The 15,891-nt window shown below is 56.4% G+C and overlaps 10 protein-coding genes across 13 annotated transcripts; all 10 read right to left on the bottom strand.

Annotated features, from left to right (window-relative positions):
* Nucleotides 1–480: 480 nt before the first annotated feature.
* On the bottom strand, nt 481–993 carry ABB37_04885 (unspecified product; the record flags this gene model as incomplete). Its single annotated transcript, XM_015802710.1, has 1 exon — nt 481–993. The coding sequence occupies one exon, from the start codon at nt 991–993 to the stop codon at nt 481–483; it is 513 nt and encodes a 170-aa protein (XP_015659154.1).
* A 92-nt stretch (nt 994–1,085) lies between these two features.
* ABB37_04884 (putative Inosine-adenosine-guanosine-nucleoside hydrolase) lies at nt 1,086–1,584 on the bottom strand (the record flags this gene model as incomplete). The annotated part of the gene is made up of 1 exon (XM_015802709.1): nt 1,086–1,584. Exon 1 carries the CDS (start codon nt 1,482–1,484, stop codon nt 1,086–1,088), a length of 399 nt encoding a protein of 132 aa, XP_015659153.1. The 5' UTR covers nt 1,485–1,584.
* A 424-nt stretch (nt 1,585–2,008) lies between these two features.
* Nucleotides 2,009–2,731, bottom strand: ABB37_04883 (putative mitochondrial hypothetical protein; the record flags this gene model as incomplete). The annotated part of the gene is made up of 1 exon (XM_015802708.1): nt 2,009–2,731. Exon 1 carries the CDS (start codon nt 2,585–2,587, stop codon nt 2,009–2,011), a length of 579 nt encoding a protein of 192 aa, XP_015659152.1. The 5' UTR covers nt 2,588–2,731.
* Nucleotides 2,732–3,715: 984 nt separating this feature from the next.
* Nucleotides 3,716–4,588, bottom strand: ABB37_04882 (putative mitochondrial mitochondrial carrier protein-like protein; the record flags this gene model as incomplete). Its single annotated transcript, XM_015802707.1, has 1 exon — nt 3,716–4,588. The coding sequence occupies one exon, from the start codon at nt 4,586–4,588 to the stop codon at nt 3,716–3,718; it is 873 nt and encodes a 290-aa protein (XP_015659151.1).
* Nucleotides 4,589–5,496: 908 nt separating this feature from the next.
* Nucleotides 5,497–6,205, bottom strand: ABB37_04881 (hypothetical protein; the record flags this gene model as incomplete). Of its 3 annotated transcripts, none has more annotated exons than XM_015802704.1 (1): nt 5,497–6,205. In XM_015802704.1, exon 1 carries the CDS (start codon nt 6,103–6,105, stop codon nt 5,497–5,499), a length of 609 nt encoding a protein of 202 aa, XP_015659148.1. In that variant the 5' UTR covers nt 6,106–6,205. The 3 variants fall into 3 exon arrangements, with proteins under 3 accessions (XP_015659148.1, XP_015659149.1, XP_015659150.1); XM_015802705.1 differs by having other exon boundaries at nt 5,497–6,177; XM_015802706.1 differs by having other exon boundaries at nt 5,497–6,172.
* Nucleotides 6,206–7,156: 951 nt separating this feature from the next.
* On the bottom strand, nt 7,157–9,014 carry ABB37_04880 (hypothetical protein; the record flags this gene model as incomplete). Its single annotated transcript, XM_015802703.1, has 1 exon — nt 7,157–9,014. Exon 1 carries the CDS (start codon nt 8,861–8,863, stop codon nt 7,157–7,159), a length of 1,707 nt encoding a protein of 568 aa, XP_015659147.1. The 5' UTR covers nt 8,864–9,014.
* A 448-nt stretch (nt 9,015–9,462) lies between these two features.
* Nucleotides 9,463–9,711, bottom strand: ABB37_04879 (hypothetical protein; the record flags this gene model as incomplete). Its single annotated transcript, XM_015802702.1, has 1 exon — nt 9,463–9,711. The coding sequence occupies exon 1, from the start codon at nt 9,685–9,687 to the stop codon at nt 9,463–9,465; it is 225 nt and encodes a 74-aa protein (XP_015659146.1). The 5' UTR covers nt 9,688–9,711.
* A 413-nt stretch (nt 9,712–10,124) lies between these two features.
* Nucleotides 10,125–11,297, bottom strand: ABB37_04878 (putative actin-like protein; the record flags this gene model as incomplete). The annotated part of the gene is made up of 1 exon (XM_015802701.1): nt 10,125–11,297. The coding sequence occupies exon 1, from the start codon at nt 11,094–11,096 to the stop codon at nt 10,125–10,127; it is 972 nt and encodes a 323-aa protein (XP_015659145.1). The 5' UTR covers nt 11,097–11,297.
* Nucleotides 11,298–12,090: 793 nt separating this feature from the next.
* ABB37_04877 (hypothetical protein) lies at nt 12,091–13,311 on the bottom strand (the record flags this gene model as incomplete). 2 transcript variants are annotated; one of them, XM_015802699.1, is made up of 1 exon in its annotated part: nt 12,091–13,311. In XM_015802699.1, the coding sequence occupies exon 1, from the start codon at nt 13,201–13,203 to the stop codon at nt 12,091–12,093; it is 1,113 nt and encodes a 370-aa protein (XP_015659143.1). In that variant the 5' UTR covers nt 13,204–13,311. The 2 variants fall into 2 exon arrangements, with proteins under 2 accessions (XP_015659143.1, XP_015659144.1); XM_015802700.1 differs by having other exon boundaries at nt 12,091–13,302.
* Nucleotides 13,312–14,005: 694 nt separating this feature from the next.
* Nucleotides 14,006–15,287, bottom strand: ABB37_04876 (putative protein kinase; the record flags this gene model as incomplete). The annotated part of the gene is made up of 1 exon (XM_015802698.1): nt 14,006–15,287. The coding sequence occupies exon 1, from the start codon at nt 14,999–15,001 to the stop codon at nt 14,006–14,008; it is 996 nt and encodes a 331-aa protein (XP_015659142.1). The 5' UTR covers nt 15,002–15,287.
* Nucleotides 15,288–15,891: the final 604 nt, after the last annotated feature.

The raw sequence follows: 15,891 nt of genomic DNA, 5'->3' as shown, positions 1-15,891 counted from the left end.
GCATTGGCAAGTGAGAATTCGCTAGAATGGAGGGTGGGTGGAAGCAGAGCGGCCCTGTGTCGCCGCGTTCGTCCTCCCCCAACACCGTCGCAAACCAGAAATAGAGCAGCCAATATTTAAGCCGGGTGCGGAAACTTCTTTTCTCTGGTAGTTCATGGATAAAGCTGTTGGCGTATTTAATTCGCCTCCTTTGATCGCGCGTGTGTGTTTGTTTTCCTGCCAACACGTTGAAGCGGTTGAAAGGCCTTCTAAGCAACGCAGAGCTCTCTCGCCAGCTTACCATGTCGGCAGCGCCTCTGAGCGCGCATTGAGCCATTCGCGTGAAAGGCTCATTAAGAGAAGTAAACAAACCCGCCCACAATTTCAACGTTTGTGTTCGCCGCGGGTATGAACGTAGGGGGGGGGGGAGTAAAGCGCTCTTTCTTGCCTTGTGAAAGGCTGCGTATCAACGTGTGGAGGCAACGCGGTGCGTAAGACGCTTTACTTGGGCAAACAGCGGCGCGTGCTGTTCAGCACCATTTGATAGAAGAAGTCGGCCTTGGTGTTTTTGGCCATGACCGTGTTGCCCGAGACCGCCCCGGCAGGCAGGCGCTTTGTGCGGCCCTCAATCGGATGGTTCGCCTCCACCACCACCTCCAGCGCTACCGGCTCCACCTCGGCGAGCGACTTGTCAACCGCGTACGCCGCCGTCAGCACGTCCCAGGCGTAGTAGCCGTCATCCGGCCGCATCAACACCACGTGGGTGCAGCTGGCCCACGTCGCACCTACGAACTGTGAGAGCAGATATTCGTTTTGGGCACCGAACTTCTGCACCACGGCCGACGTCACGGGCACGGAGTTGGTGGAGTCGAGGGAGAAGACGACGGTCTTGAGGTGCGGGCAGGTGAGCACCGTCTTCGCTGCCGGCGGATCCCAGAAGATGTTCCACTCCGCGCTGCCGTCGGTGCGGCCGTCGATGAACACGTTGCCTTTTACGTCCACCGCACCGCCCATGACGATGATTTCCTCCACGTTTTTGCAGAAGGCCTCGCCGTGCTTCTCCACGCACCACGCCACGCAGGACAGAGGGCCCGTCACGCAGATGGTCACCTTCTCCGGCGACTCCACCAGCTTCGCCACATCAGCTCCTCGCCGACCAGGGCGTCGTTGTCGCGGCGCACGGTGTCCCAGATGGCTTGGTGCGCCGGGATGTTCACGCACGGCAGATCCTCCATGTTCTTTGCGTTCCAGCGCCACTCAGGCGGGAAGGGGTTGACGCCTTTGAAGGACGTCTTGCCAATGGGGAACAGCGGCGTCTCCTCCTGCGCGTGCATCAACGCCATGACCTTGCCAGAGACGTTGAAGCCCTGCTCCACGTAGCAGTCAGCGTCCGTCACGACGCAGCCAATCACCTTGACGGTTTCCGGGTTGCCCAACAGCAGCGCCAGGGCGACCAAGTCGTCGTGACCACCGTCGTGATCGAGAATGACCGGTTTGGGGCCCATCGTTGCTTGGCGCTGGAAAGTTTGGAAGAGCTGTATCAATACACTAGGCAAAAGTAATAAAAAAAGCGAGGTGGACGCTGATATTCGTCTGCGCTGGACTGCAAGAGACGAGGGGAACCACAAGAAAAAGATATCGACCGGTCTGCTCGGAGACGCAACGAGGGCAGACGCACGCGTACACGGAGCTGCAGAAGAGGAGGAAAACGCACGTGTTGTGAACAGCGACACGGCTACGATGCGCACCAATACGTGTGATCGCCGTAGCGCGACAGCCTTCAGGCCGTCCTTGATCTGAGTTGATAGTGTAAACAAATACGCCCCTTCTCAGTTTTTAGGGCGAGCGATGTCTGTGCGTACGACGAGAGGTGACAGGAGAGACCAGGCGACGATGCCAACACGGCGTAGCGGGCAACGAGAGGAGCATGTAAACTCCGCCACTTTTGCAAAGCAAACCCACCGCATTTCCTTTTCCCTATGGTATTTGAACCACACACCAACAAACACGCCCGCGCGCACACGTCGCATCAGACGATGGAGCGGTAAGGGAGGAACTCAACTTCCAACGATTGCGGCACGTACTCACCCAACAGGTTGTACGAGCGCTCCGGCGTGACTTCCCGGCGGAACTCGGTGACGTGGTCAGTCCACACGTGATAGCGGCCGATTTCGTACCAGAGGAGGGCACCGAAGACGCCGAGGCAGGTCACATTCCACCTGAAGGCGCCGCTCTTTACCATGAGACGCGCCACACACCCGATCACGCCCATCCCCGCCGCAAAGAAGCCGCTTTGATGCCCCACCAATCCGTTGTCTACCTTGTGCGCCTTGACACTGCTGTAGTACACGGTGCAGATGGCGAACATGCCCATCCACCATTTCTCCTTATTCCGCACTTTCATGGTGAGGCAGCTGACGAAGGTGGAGAAGAGACAGAGGGATGCCAGTGGCAGGCCGCTTTTGGGGAGAACAGCGGCGGGCTGCACCACCGCAACGGAGCTCAGCAGCGGCGTGTAGGCACCGGAGTAGTGGTACCCACGTCGGTGTACACTCTGCTCCTCTTCTTCATCGAAGAGTAGCTTCCGCAGTGCAAGCGATCCGCTCATCTCTTGCGCTGCGTGGAGGTAGCGGTATGTTATTTTCTTGTTCCGTATTTGATTCGGTAGCCTTTTCCCTTTATGTAGTGCGCAACATGACGCGGCAGAACCGCCTGCCTTCTACGCTCGGTAGGAGGAAAAGGAATGACCGCTTCACGTCGCCGTTTCAGTCCAACACCAAAGAAGGGAAATAAGTGCCGCGTATTGCGGGAGAAAACGTGGAGAGCGATGAGTTGTGCGAGTGGAAGCGGAGGCCGCAAAAAGGCCATGCAGACCACAAGGAGTCATTTCGTTAGTTGTGCTCATCAGTGCCGTGTGCACCGTGAAGACGCCGCACAGCGTTGCGCACGCTCTTTTCCTCTCTCCCTCTCCCACACCAGGTGGAGAAAAGAAAAAAAGAAGTACCTCTGTCGATTCCTTTGCGCAAAGCGAGAAGCAGTCCGTGCCACGTTGGGACTCGCTCCAAACGAGACGGACACCGTCAATGATAACGTCAGCGTCCACAACCCCCTTCTGTCCCTTTCCTCGCTTCCGTTTGATTTATGTCCGCATTCCCCTCTCGACTCGAAGCGACGATGGCAGCATTAGGTGGTGAGAATAAAAACGACACAGAAGAGAAACAACGACTGCTGGCGTAAAGCGCCATAAACGGAAAAAAAACTGATAAAAAGCGGCCCCCCAAAATGCGTTGTTGTTCTTTAGAAATATTGTTTTCCGAGTACGTTGTAGGTGAGCTTGTGTGAAGGGAAAGCATAATAAAATGAGGATAAACCGGGAAAAGCAAAACAATGTAAAGAGTTGATGCCATGTACAGCCACGGCGACCGTCACGGGAATGCGAAATAGTTGGAATCCATTTGACAACAAACAACCAAGCAAGAAGACAGCAGCAACGGGAAAAGGAGCGTTCTTCATTTGCGCCCACACCACCGAAGAACACGCACCGCCTTTGGCTTGTGGGAACGCGTGCGTCACTGTCTACAGCACCTGACGCACACCTCAACACGCACCCCAGCACCTGCTGAAGCGCTGTAAGTAAATAAATAAAACCCGCTTCCCATTCTGTTGTCCCTCTCTGCAGCCACAGCGGGATGTCGACGCACCCAACGTTGTTTGTCGCTCCCGCCCTTCCTCCTCCTCACAAAGCCTCCTCAAACGCCAGCGCGTTCTTCACCGTCTCGTACGTCACCATCATGATGGCGCCAGAGGGGGCGGTGTACATGATGCGCGGCACCACACCCGCGAACACCCCACGCACACCCCGCCGTGCAACCAAACCCTTCAGCGTGTGACGGAAGCCGCTCCCGTGACCCAGCTGGAGGTGCGTCTTGACTGTGTCGAAGGGGAAGGACACCACCGCAGCACACGCCCCAGCGACAAAGCCGGCCGCCATGTAATCCAACGTCATCTCCTCTCCCCGGTTGCGTGAAGTCTTGCCGCTCAGCTTAGTCAGGAAGCTCTCGTAGGTCACCCAGTAGGCGGCGAAGTGTGGGACATTCATCACGACCGTCGTTGGCAGCGAGCGGAACAGCGCCGGCACGCCCTCGCTACGCACGATGCGCTTCACGCAGTCCACCGACGAGGAGTAGGTGCGGTGCTTGTCCATCTGCATGCGCTGCTTCACGACATCGAATGGGGTCGAGACGGTGTCGTGGGCCACCGTGGCAAAGCTGGCCGCCGCGGCTATGTCGTAGTTCGTTGCATCGCCAAAGAGACGCTTGAAGGCCTCATACACGCTGAAGTACGCCCCGTGCGCCGGCACCGCCGATACGAGTGTCGGCACACAGCCTCGGTAGAGGTGGGTCAGCCGCTCGTGGTGCCAGACGTGCCGCACCACGCAGCGGATGCTGCGCCAACGGCCACCCTGCATGCGTGTCTTGATGGTGTCGCAGGGGAACATCACAAAGTGCTCCGCGAAGCCGGCCACTCCGCCGGCCACAAGCTCCTCAAACGAGAACTGCAGCGGCTCATTGGACTCCTTCTTGCCCTCCGAAGAAGCGGCATGCGCCATGTATTGAAGGCTTTTAGTTGTTGTATTTATAGTCCGATCGCAAGAGCACCGAGGTGCGTTCCGCACAAACGCAATGGAGTACACCACCACCGCAGCAGCAACAACAAGAAGAACGCGCAAAGGACACGCCACAGCACGAGCGGTCTTGTGCAACAGGCTCCGAAGCGTGTAAAGGCGAGGCGACGTGGGAGGGGGGGGGGGTTGGCGACGTGCGAGCGTGGAAGCGCACACGGACCTGTAAAAGCAAGAGGCGCAAATGCTGGTGTGTCGTCAGGAGAGTTGGAGGGGGGGGGGGTAAGGGTGCGAAGGAAAAGGTAAGAAAGGAAAGAAAGGAGGTGCCACGATACAAGGCGAAGGAGAGGCAGCGTAGGAGTTGAGGGGGGAAATTAGCGGCGCGGTCTCACCGACAGCACTGAATCGTTTAAGCGGCGCGGTGACCAACATGAAGTGCACAGCACGGCACAGGGAAGAAGAAAAGCTAGGCGACGGCGCTGCACCACACACGGCAAAGCGGTTGCGCGGTGAATCTTCGGAACACGAATTACAGTCATAATCGAGTTGTTTTGGTGGTTTCTCTATCTTCGCCAGCTTGTTAGAGAACAAAAGGGTACCAAAAAATCATTCCCTCTTTTACAGTGTTGTGCTGAGCAGAGGACGGTAAACGCGTGTTGCACGCAAAACCGTGAGGATCCATCGTTTACTTTTGCGGACACACACGCGTTGGACAGACAAACACGCAGGCACAAAGCGACGGCTGACGGAATCTGCAACTCAGCATGCCAAACGGAAGTGTGGAGACACACTTACATGGCGAACACAGAAGAGCTCCTTATGTTGTTGATCTCCAGTGCCAGTTGGACCTTTTTGCCGTTTGCGGTGTCCTCCATAAATTGAGCGCGTAGCAGACATCACGATTGGACTCGTGCGTGGTTTACACCCATCTCTGCCAGCAACGAGACGAGCTTGCGTGCAGGGAGAAAGCCGGAAACGCGCGATCCATCGCGGGTGTTGGAGGTCAGGTGCAGGCCGACGACGTGCTCACCGAACACGTCGACCACGGGCGCACCGCTCGAGCCGGTTGTGCTCACGGTACCGCGTGCGACGCAGTTCTCCTGCTCGCTCTCGACCACGACACCGGGCGACACGATCGCAGCGTGCGGCGGCTTCGGCGAGAGCCACACCGTTGCGACCTGCGCCCCCACGCCAGGAAGAAATCCACGCAGCGAAACGTGCGCCTCGACCGCCTCGCACAACCAAAAAACGACGACGTCGAAGAAGCTGTTCTTCGATGCATACTCGACCGCCGCCCAGTGGCCGGGGCGCGTCAGCACGCTGAAGTCGCCGACATCGTCGCGGTTGGCGTTGTAGTGGTGGCCGGCCGTGATGACGATGGACGGTGCGATGGCCACGCAGCTGCCGAGGAACGCGTCTTTCCAGTAAAGTGCGCAAATGGAACGGGCGACGAGGGCGGAGGGTTGAGCGATGAAGGGCACCTCCGCCAGTCCGTGGGGCTTCATGACGCCGCGGCTAGCGGTGCGCTCCGTCACCAACGATGTGGTTGCAGCGTTCCTTTTCTGAACTTCTTTTCTTGACGAAGACAACGTGGAGAGTTGAGCTGAGCGGAGTGGATGAGAGCAGCGACGTCGACACAAATGAACTACATTGTTGGGATAACTGGGAATGAATCACGGACATTTCTATGGTCCAAAATGCACCGGCAGCTTCATTGGGTAGCTCCCGTGGTATGATTCAAAGCGAGTGAAGATGAATTCTCTGCGACAAAAGGCGGAGTGTTCTCCGTTCAGGGTCCTGTACCTCTTCTATTGCCGGTCTTTTTTTTTTGCCGCACAACGAACCCTTTGCAGCATTACCCTCCTTTCCCGCCACATCAGCCGATGCGAGGATAAACCGACGACGCATTAGGGTTTGGGCGATCAGCTTAACGGTCAATGTAAGTCCTGCGTGAAAACATCATAAAAAGTCTGGAAACCAGCAAAAGCAAAGGAAGTTGCACCGCATCAAACAAACAAATTTGAGCGTAAACACATGCAAGCACCACCGGGGGCGACGCACCGAAAGTGCGGTCCCACGAACGTTTCGAAGCCTTCTTTTTCTCTTTGGCCCTCGCACTGCAGCAACAAGCACACCAATATATGGTAACACGAAAGAAAACACACGGCGCATGCGCGTTGCGGGGCAACCCGTCTAACATCCGTTGAGCGACACGCACACGCCCACGAAGCAACGACTTCGGTCTGGCGCGCACTTCAGTCCACACCAAATCGCCGTCAGATCGCATCAACATGGAGAAAGAAGAAATGAAAAAAAAAGGGCTGAGAAAAGTCTACATTGCAACGGTAAAGAAAACAGCTCTGTACATGTGCGAAACGGCCTCAGCGTCGGCGCACTCTCAGAGGAGAACGTGCACGCAGCGGAAGGAGGGGGGGGGGGAGGAGGAAAAAGAAGGCAGCGGAAACAGGGTAGAACAAGGTGACGTAGACTGAGCAGCAGTACGAAAGAATCTGCCTAGTTACCCACCGCACTAGCCACCCCAGCTCGTTCTCCAGTTTATCGACGCTTCAATTTTGCGTCCTTGCTCCACTCCTTCATCACCGTGAGGATCTGCGTAAAGTCCTTCACAATGACTGGGTCATCGGTGTGCTGCTGGATGCTCGAATCCACCATCTTCATCACATCAAAGAAGGCGTCCGACGTCTCCTCATTCGCAAACACCTGCTGGAAGACGCCAATGCAGGCGCCCTTCTTTCCCTCCACGTACTCGGCATCGCCGTCAAGCCGCTCCAGCACGTCGAAGGCCTTCGCAGCATAATAGAAGGCGCTCGTGCGGTAACAGTCGTTTGCCAGGAGGCGGAGAATACCAATAGACTCGCCCATTTCTTTCCGTAAGTAGATGTCCCACGCCAGCTTCGGTTGTTTGTTCATAATGTGGGAGCGAACGAGCCAGCTCGTGTAGCTGAACTCGGCCTTGATCTTCTCGGAGTTCACCGCCAGCAGACTCTGCTCCGCCTCCGCGTACTCGCCGGTGCCGGCGCAGGCGATGCCGTAGAGATAGAGAAAGGTGTCATCGCGAATAAAGTACGGCTTGATGGAGCGCAGGTAAATCAACACGTTGGCGAAGTCGCGCAGGAGGAAGAAGTAGGAGGCCATGCACTGTCGGCCTGGAATGGTGTCGCGGTCGCTGGCGGAGGAGCCGACGAAGTTGAAGATCTCCTTGCACGCCTTTAGGTGCTCCTGCGACTCCATGTTCTGCCCCACGTAGGCGTTCACCACGGCCTTTAAAATGTACTCCTGCGGAGTCAGCGGATCCACGTTGGCCATCAAGTCGAACGCCTCGTTGATTTGATCGTGGCGGAGGTGATAGATGACCAAGTTGAGCCGCGCCTCCGGGATGCCGACGTCGAGGATGGAGGGCAGCACTTGCAGGGCGCCGTCGCCGTTGTTGAAGACGACCAAGTTGTGCTTCACAATGTCCGTCTCCACGTTGTACGTGGTGCGCTGCAGGTCGATGAGCAGCTTCAACTCACTGCGCGCCGCCCTGCTGTTGAAGAGGCGGTAGTGGTTCGCCGCCTTCAGGTTAATGGCGACGGCGCTGTTGTTGTAGGTCTGCAAATACACGTTCAGCACGTTCACGCTCACCTCGTAAAAGTCTAATTTGAAGTAGCACATCGCCAAGTACACGTTGAGGGCGCGGTACTCGGCGGCCTGGGCCAGGATGGGCTTGTAGGCGTCGATCGCCTCCGTGTAGTGGTTGCGAATGTACTGCGCCGCGGCGAGGGAGAGCTGATCTTCCACGGTGTCCTGAAGCCTTCCGTGGTAGGACATGAGTTTCTCCTCGTCGTGTGTCTTCTGAGCAATGTGCAGCATCAGACGGACTTGCAGCGGACACTCCGGCCCGCGCAGGGCGCACTCCTCGGCCTCCTGAAAATCGCCGTTCATGTAGTGGCAGCAGCCCAGGTAGATGTAGTTGATGGGGTCGAAGCTCTGCAAGGCAAGCATGTCCTTGTACACATCGATCGCCTTATCGATGTCGTTTGCGTGAAACGCGCTGTACGCCAGCCAGGGGTTGATGGGGAAGTCACCGAGGCTTTGGCCGCTGGACTTGTAGAACTCAAGGATGGTCGTCGCCTTGGAGAAGTCGCGGGCCTGCAGCGCCTCCTCGATTTGCTCCTGCGGTGTTTGCCGGGGCTGCTGCGCCCTTCGCCCATTCGACGCGTTGGCGTTCTTGCGGACAACGCGGCCGCTTGTGGTGATCATCTGCGGCTTTGCGTGTATGTGCGTGTGTGTGTACGGGCGCGCTTTCAGGAAAGAAGAGCACGAAGAAGACGGTGCAAAGAAGAGGTGGAAAATGCCTCCCGTGGATCTAACAAAACAAAAGATCTGCAAAGGAGCAGCAGAAGTAAACACTACGTTAAAAATACATATATATATATTCGCGGACGTGTGCGAGGCGTAGGTGGAGCGAGGAGATGAGATGGTCAGAGATGGGCAGTGCGCTTTCACAGCAAAGTGTAGCTCGCACGGCAAGATAACCCGCAAGCCCTTCACGAAACAGCGTAGCGCACGCGCGAGAGAGTAAAACACATTTATGCTGCACCTTCGCCCTCTCGAATCGAGACCGTTTCTATTTTCCTTTTTCTTTCGAAAGGATTCACGCGATGAAGTGCGGCTTTCACCGAGTTGCGCAGCCGCATTTTGGTTGCATGACCCTATAGAGCTTCTGCTTCGACGCACTCGCCTTCAATGCTCTGATTTAGAAAACAAAGAGTCAGCAATGGGGCTTTGCTCAGCAATATCTGTGAAGAGACACAACGAACAGTGACAACAAAAATACTTCGATCTAAAGCGGGTGTCGCTTACCGCACGTGCTTCCGATCAGCAAGTCGGTCACGGATCTGATCGTCGGCGTAGCCTTGCATCTGCCCAACGCAACAGTAGATGACGAAAGGGAACAGCAGCAGTCCACAGTAACGGCCAATGAGTTCATAGTCCATCAAGTTCCTCATCTGCATGCGAGCACGCGCTAGTTCGCAGCGGGCCTTTAGCCGATGCCTCACGGCGCTGAGGATTCGAAGCGTCATGGTCACAGCGACGATAATATATCTTGTGAACACGGTATGGTGCGTTATGGAAGCAAAAGACAGGCGTTTTGTATGGAAGAAAACGACGTAGAAACACCGTACGTGTGCGTGCACGCATCACAAAACAGACAAATACCGAAAAGAAGGTGACGCATGCCAAAGAGAGGATCATGATGTTGAATAGCGGAAGGGAAAAGAGCTTGCCTGATCGATTGCGCTCCTTCCCACTACATGAGCGCTTCACTCTATCGTAAGGAGCGCAGGCATGCGAGTTCTGCAGCAACACTAACAAACAACACACCGCCTCCTTTTACTATCAATTTGTGGATTCTGAAAATTGCCCTTGGAGAAGCAGCACCACCATCACGTCCAACCTACGAAGGAACACCAACGCCACAACGAAAAGAAAAGGGAAGGTCACGCGCGGCGTGCATGCATCATCTGGCGTCCACCACTTGCATGCGAACGCATCCATCCGGCCCGTACTCCTCGTAATCACCAGCACCGACACACATGCCCTTAAATACATTCAGCTGAGAAAGAATGATGCCACCGCTGACCGGCCCATGCGTGGCGTCTTTCAAATGAAGCTCCTTCGGGGTGTGGCGGCAGAGGGGATGCGCCATGGCCGAGCCGAGGACTTCCTCTACCCCATCAATCTGCGATCCCCCACCCAGTCGCAACCACGAGGTGGAGTCGGGGTAGCGAATGGAGTGCTTCTGAAAGATGAGCCGCATGCTGTCGGGGACGGACGACGTCGTGGAAAAAAGCAGCGCGTTGCTGGCCCTGTGCAGCTCCGACCGCTTCAACCCTTTGCTTGGGAAGACGGTGCCATCGGGCAGGGTGAGATCGGGCTGGGGCTCCTCCCGCTCCGTCAGGGAGCAGCACTGCGCCTTGATGCGGTGCAGCGCCTCCTCCGTGACGTCACTGCGGAGCAATCTGTGCAGCTCGCAGTCGAGGCTTCGGGTGCCGAGTGAGGTGAGCCGCGACGACAGCGCGGTCTGCACCACGCCCTTGTACACGGAGCTGAGCTGCACACCGGCGTACCCGATGTCCACCACTACGCCGGACGTCTCGCCCGCGGCGTAGAGGCCTGTGCAGGCGGTGTAGTGCAGACAGACTTTCTTGCACCCGAATTGCTCAAAGCAGGAGTACAGCAGGGATGCCTTTGACTTCTGCGAGGCGAAGGTGTCCAACAGAAGCATCAACGTCAACTCTTCATCGGTGCGCAGCTCCCCGCTGAGCAGCTGCGGCACGCTCTGGCGCAGACGCTCGTCGTCCGCCACGTAGGCGTTGCACTCACTTCGGCGTTCCTTCACAAGGACCTCGACGGTGCGCTTGCTGCGCTTGGAGAGCCCCGCGTACTTGATGGTGTGGTGGCCGCAGTCCACAATGTACGTCGTCTCCATGACTCTGCAGCTTCGGTTGAGTTTTCTAGTCGATTTCTGTGAGCTGTTTTTGCTTCTGCAGTGAAACGTGAAACGAAAAAGTGGCGGGTGTGTCAGGCGAGTTGCGGCCGGCATGGAGGTGCTGCTGCGCCGAGCTCAATCACGGAACACGCGGAAGCGTTGGTGCAGTCGTTGTCGTCGCACTACACTGTAGTAGCGCCTGCATAGAGGCGGGGGAAGGAGGAACAAAGGCAGAGCAAGAGGAATAACAGCGCGAACGATATAGAGAGACAAAAGAGAAATGCGGACGACACTGAAAGTCCGCAACAGCACACGCCGTCCCATGCGCCGACGCACCTCCCTACTGCAAACAGCCCAGTTACAGAGCAGCCCGCAATGCGCTTCTGGGGGTATCAACACGGGTCGCGCTGCAAACGTGGGATCACCTCACTTTTGGGCCCGAAACAAAAAGCTCTCCGTGCCCACCAAAGCGGCCGCTGAAAGGTGCGCCCACAGGACACCCGAAGCGCACCGATGCCGCCACCTTGCCGCCGCGGTCTCCGTCGCAGGAGAAGCACACCGGTTCGGGAAAATGTTTTTGGTTCGTTTCTTCGTCGTTGTTCTCCGTCTCCTGCACTGAAGCGGGAATGCACACCGGCTAAAGAAATAACAGCGTAAAATAACAAATTTAGAAACATCAACAGGTTTAAAGGCAGAACGATGGCAGCAAGAGCGAGGGCGGAGGGTACACACCCTACACGCACCGGCCCAACACAGCAGTAGCAGCGAAAGGCATCTCTGAAAACTCGCCAAGACAGACAACGTAAAGCATCAACAAAAGTAACACTTCAAAAGAGTGTAATTGAGTCGTGAAAAGCAAAGCAAAACGCTCGGCGCGAAACGCGCACGTGAAGCAGGCCAGGAGCTTTGAAGAGTGACACAGAAGAGCGCAGCGCCGCAGCAACACGTTAAGTCCTTCTATTAAAAACAAAAATAATTAATGGAATTGCTTGTTTTATACGTCAACGGTTGTTTGGCGAATGCCCTCAACTATATATTTCAGCCGCAGAATATACTCCTTCGTCGTTGGTACACGGCCTTCGCGAAGAAAAGATCGGTCAACCGCGTTCATCGCGTCCTGCATGATTGAGCGATACTGCTGCACGGAGAGCACGTCCGTGATGCGGTAGGGTGCAACGCCGGCCAGTGGCAGCGCTGTGCCGGATGGTGACGCTGCGTCGGAAAGAAAAGGCTCCGGGTTTTCTGTGGCTGCTGCTTCGTAGAGCCCCTCCGCGCTGTTTTCCTCGCGCGCCTCCGCCTTGGCGTGCTTGACAGCCGGTGGCGGTGCGCCGCTGCTGGTGGGCACCTCCTCGGGGTACAGATAGGGACTGTCCCAGTCCATCTTGGGCGTGCGCCACGCGTAGACGTGGTCGGCGGCGTACGTCTTCGCGGCGTAGGCCGGGTACTCCTCCGAGTACTTTTCACATTTGTCCAAAATCATTCGGGCACCTTTCGTCATGGCGAAGTTGATGATGCTGTGTGGGATGGCGCCGCGCGGGTCGCTCTGCGTGACGTAAATCAACTGCGTCCCGCTGCCGGTGGAGCTGGGCCGAATGTAGAATCCAGTGAGAATGGAGCGCGCTCGCACGAAGCCCTTCTTCTCCGGGCAGTCGGGGTGCGGCTCGGAGTGGTTGAAAATGAGGTACTCGCCGTTGGTGAACTCCATCCACGACCGCTGGTTGCAGAAGTCGCGGTTGCTCAGCGGCCACGGGAACTTCGCCGAGTAGTAGCCGATATCGTTGTGCGCGTCAAGCTGGGTTATGTTGTACCCCTCGATCATGTTGTTGTCCCACGTGGCACGGTACTGCGCATCGTGCAGTTGGTTGTACAACACTAAGGGGGGCACGTTCGGCATGGTGCGGGTGGCGCGGATAATGTTCAGACTCGTGGAGGCGTCCCCTGGCGGCTTTGACTCGACACGAAGCACATCATCCGAGTAGTGCGTCGTCCACGCCTGGTCGTTGGAGAGAGCTAACGCGCGAAAGGTCCGGAAGTGAGGCAGCGTCATTAAGATATAACGGTAGCCCTGGCACTCTGCGTAGCGCTCATTGTCGTCGGGGTGAGCCATCACAACCTCCCTCTGTTCACTGCCACGCGGATCGCTTTACTTTAAAGAAACGAAAAAAAGAAAAAGAAAAGAAGGGGGAGATCTCTCGTACCGGTGACTAGGGGTGCTTGTGCGGACGTGCATTCAGCGGAATAGCAAGCGTGGGAGGCAAGAAAAAAAAATGTAGGCGTGAAAGACGGAGAAGACGGAGGAGCAGAAGGGGAAAGATCGGATGAAGACAGGACTTGTGCGTGGAAGGCATGGCTCTTTTCTGCCCCGGCAGGCGTCCCTTGCGGCTGGACGGCATTCCGTAAAGGCAGGCGCTCGCCTTTGGTCGGCCACCTACGCCGGGGGGCGTCGAAAGCACACGTTGCACTTCGAACTTGCCACGCCACAGTTGCAGGAGGTCAGGAGTTTCTTTTTCTCATGTAATAGATCGACAACGTTCGAATACTGGAAGGACCGAAGAGAGTCGCGGTCGGAGCAGGTGAGTCGCACCAGCGGTTGCTGACTGACACGTGCGTGGCCCTACACACCAGTTATCCGTCGCTTCACAGATACTCGGCTTACTGAGCGGAGGGGCGATCAAGGACAGAAAAACAGGGGAAAAACGTGAGGAGGAGATATACGTGTATATATGTACATGTGCGTGCAGGGAGCAGTGGATCGATCGATGGAAAGCGGGAAAACGGAAAAGGCGACAAGGAAGGAAAACCCAAATGAGAGAACAACGCCGTTCCCTACCAGCACCTCCCACGCCAAATGGGTGAAGAAAAACGCCATAAGGTAGCGCTGACGAGCACAACCTTTGGGAAAAGCAGAGCTAAAAGCTGCAGAGACTTCTTTCCTCGGTTTTTCCACATCTGGAGAGGTTGTCTTCGCTATCCGACCTCTCCTCCTCTGCGAGTTGCGCGCGCAGCGCATCAATCTCCCGCTGCATCGACAGCAGTTTTGCGTTGTCCTTGAGGTGCTCCGGCAGCGTCGCCTGCACCACCTCAAACGCCGTCGGCCGACGCCGCGGATCCTCCGCCACCATCGACTGCACGAGGGAAACAAACGACGTCGAGTAGGCTTCGCCCTGCCGCTGGCCGCCGTTGCCACTCACCCCTTCCTCTGGCGAGTGCGTCATCATGGCCTCGCAGCTCTTCCCCAGGGAGTAGATGTCCGCCAGCGTGCCGACGACGTCGTGCAAGTTTGTCAGCAGCTCTGGGCTCATATAGCGGCGGTCACCGTCATCGTCGTTCAGGCCAACAAACTTCTCCCCTGTCGGCATCTCCTTCGCGTTGATGGGGCGAGCGAGCCCGAAGTCGCACAGCTTGAAAATGTACTCGTCATCGTTCAGCTGCCGCTTCAAGATGTTCTCCGGCTTCACATCCATGTGCACTACGTTGTGTGAGTGTAGCTCGTAAAGGGCCGATGCGATCTGATGCAGCATGCCACGCAGCACGCTCTCCTTCACAGGCCGCGGGAGGGTGGCAACGCAGACGTCCAGCTTTTCGATGCGCACGAACACCGCGCTGTCCTCCACCCACCCATCGAAGTAGCGAACGATGTGCCGGTGCGGAAGGGAGCTGAGCGCGTACATTTCCTGCAGTTGCTGCTGCAAGTTTGACTCCCCGCAGATGGTGCGCTTCGTCTGCTTCACGGCGTACTCGTTCGCGTCGAAGTCGTGGCGGTAGGACGTCACCACGCCGAAGGAGCCCTCCGCGATCTCTTTGATTTCGCTCATCTCGTTTGTCAGCCGGCTCATCGGCACGGTGCAGCAGCTCGCATTCCGCGCCTCCTCCCTGCCATCCTCGAACTCACTCATATACATCATTTTTGCGAAACAAACGCCGCAAACGCGTAAGTAACCGATGTTATCTATCTATGGAGAACGAAGGGAGAAAATTTTTAAAAGGTGTCCAAACCACCTCCGCTTCAAAAAACAAGAGACGGCTCTTGGGTGGTGGGTAAAAGGGACCGTCTGACCGCAGTGCGTTTCTGAGCCGCAGCGATAATGGGGGATGGATTCCCGTCAATGAGCTAGAAGGGTTTGCCTTTTGATGAGAGGGAAAATAATAACGAGGCATGTGCTTCGCCTTTCACGAGGAGCAGCTCTGCCTTGAGAAAAAAAAAAATTAATACCACAGCAGTGAAGGAGGGGGTGGGTGGGAGATAGTGTACGGCTGCACAGAGCCGACAGGCAAAGCGGGGTGTGTGTTTGGCCAGTGCACTTAGCAGCAGAGCTAAGAGCAGTCCCAGGTGCTCCCCTTCACATTTGGGGACCGCCTCATGGTGGCCACAAGGGGCTGCAGCACCTGGGTCGCATATGATCTTCCTTTCTTGGCTGCGACACCTTGTTACTAGAGTTAGCGGTAGGTCTTGATTTGCGTTTACGAGACGTACGGAGTGGCATCAGCGCCACACGATAGCGGCGTGAGAGTTACCAATTCTTCGGTGGTATTTGTGGGTGCATTTCAAGCTGCGTTGTCAGTGGTGGAAGGCGTGAGCAAGCACGCTAGAGAACAGAGAGAGAGAGATAACAAGCCACCAACGCCGTGCGTCACGTACCGCTGCACAAACGCGACGGCGGATCAGAAAAACAAATAAATAAAAGACGTGGCGTCTTGAAAAACACAGACAAACCGCACGCAATTGATGTACATCGTGGGGAACGGCAAAAAACAAACAAGCACGCAAATAATAAAACAGAACATGTATGTTTGT

This window comes from Leptomonas pyrrhocoris (genome assembly GCF_001293395.1).
Source record: "Leptomonas pyrrhocoris isolate H10 chromosome Unknown, whole genome shotgun sequence".
NCBI classification, from domain to species: Eukaryota; Euglenozoa; class Kinetoplastea; order Trypanosomatida; family Trypanosomatidae; genus Leptomonas; species Leptomonas pyrrhocoris.
This window is presented reverse-complemented; position numbering and strand designations above follow the sequence as displayed.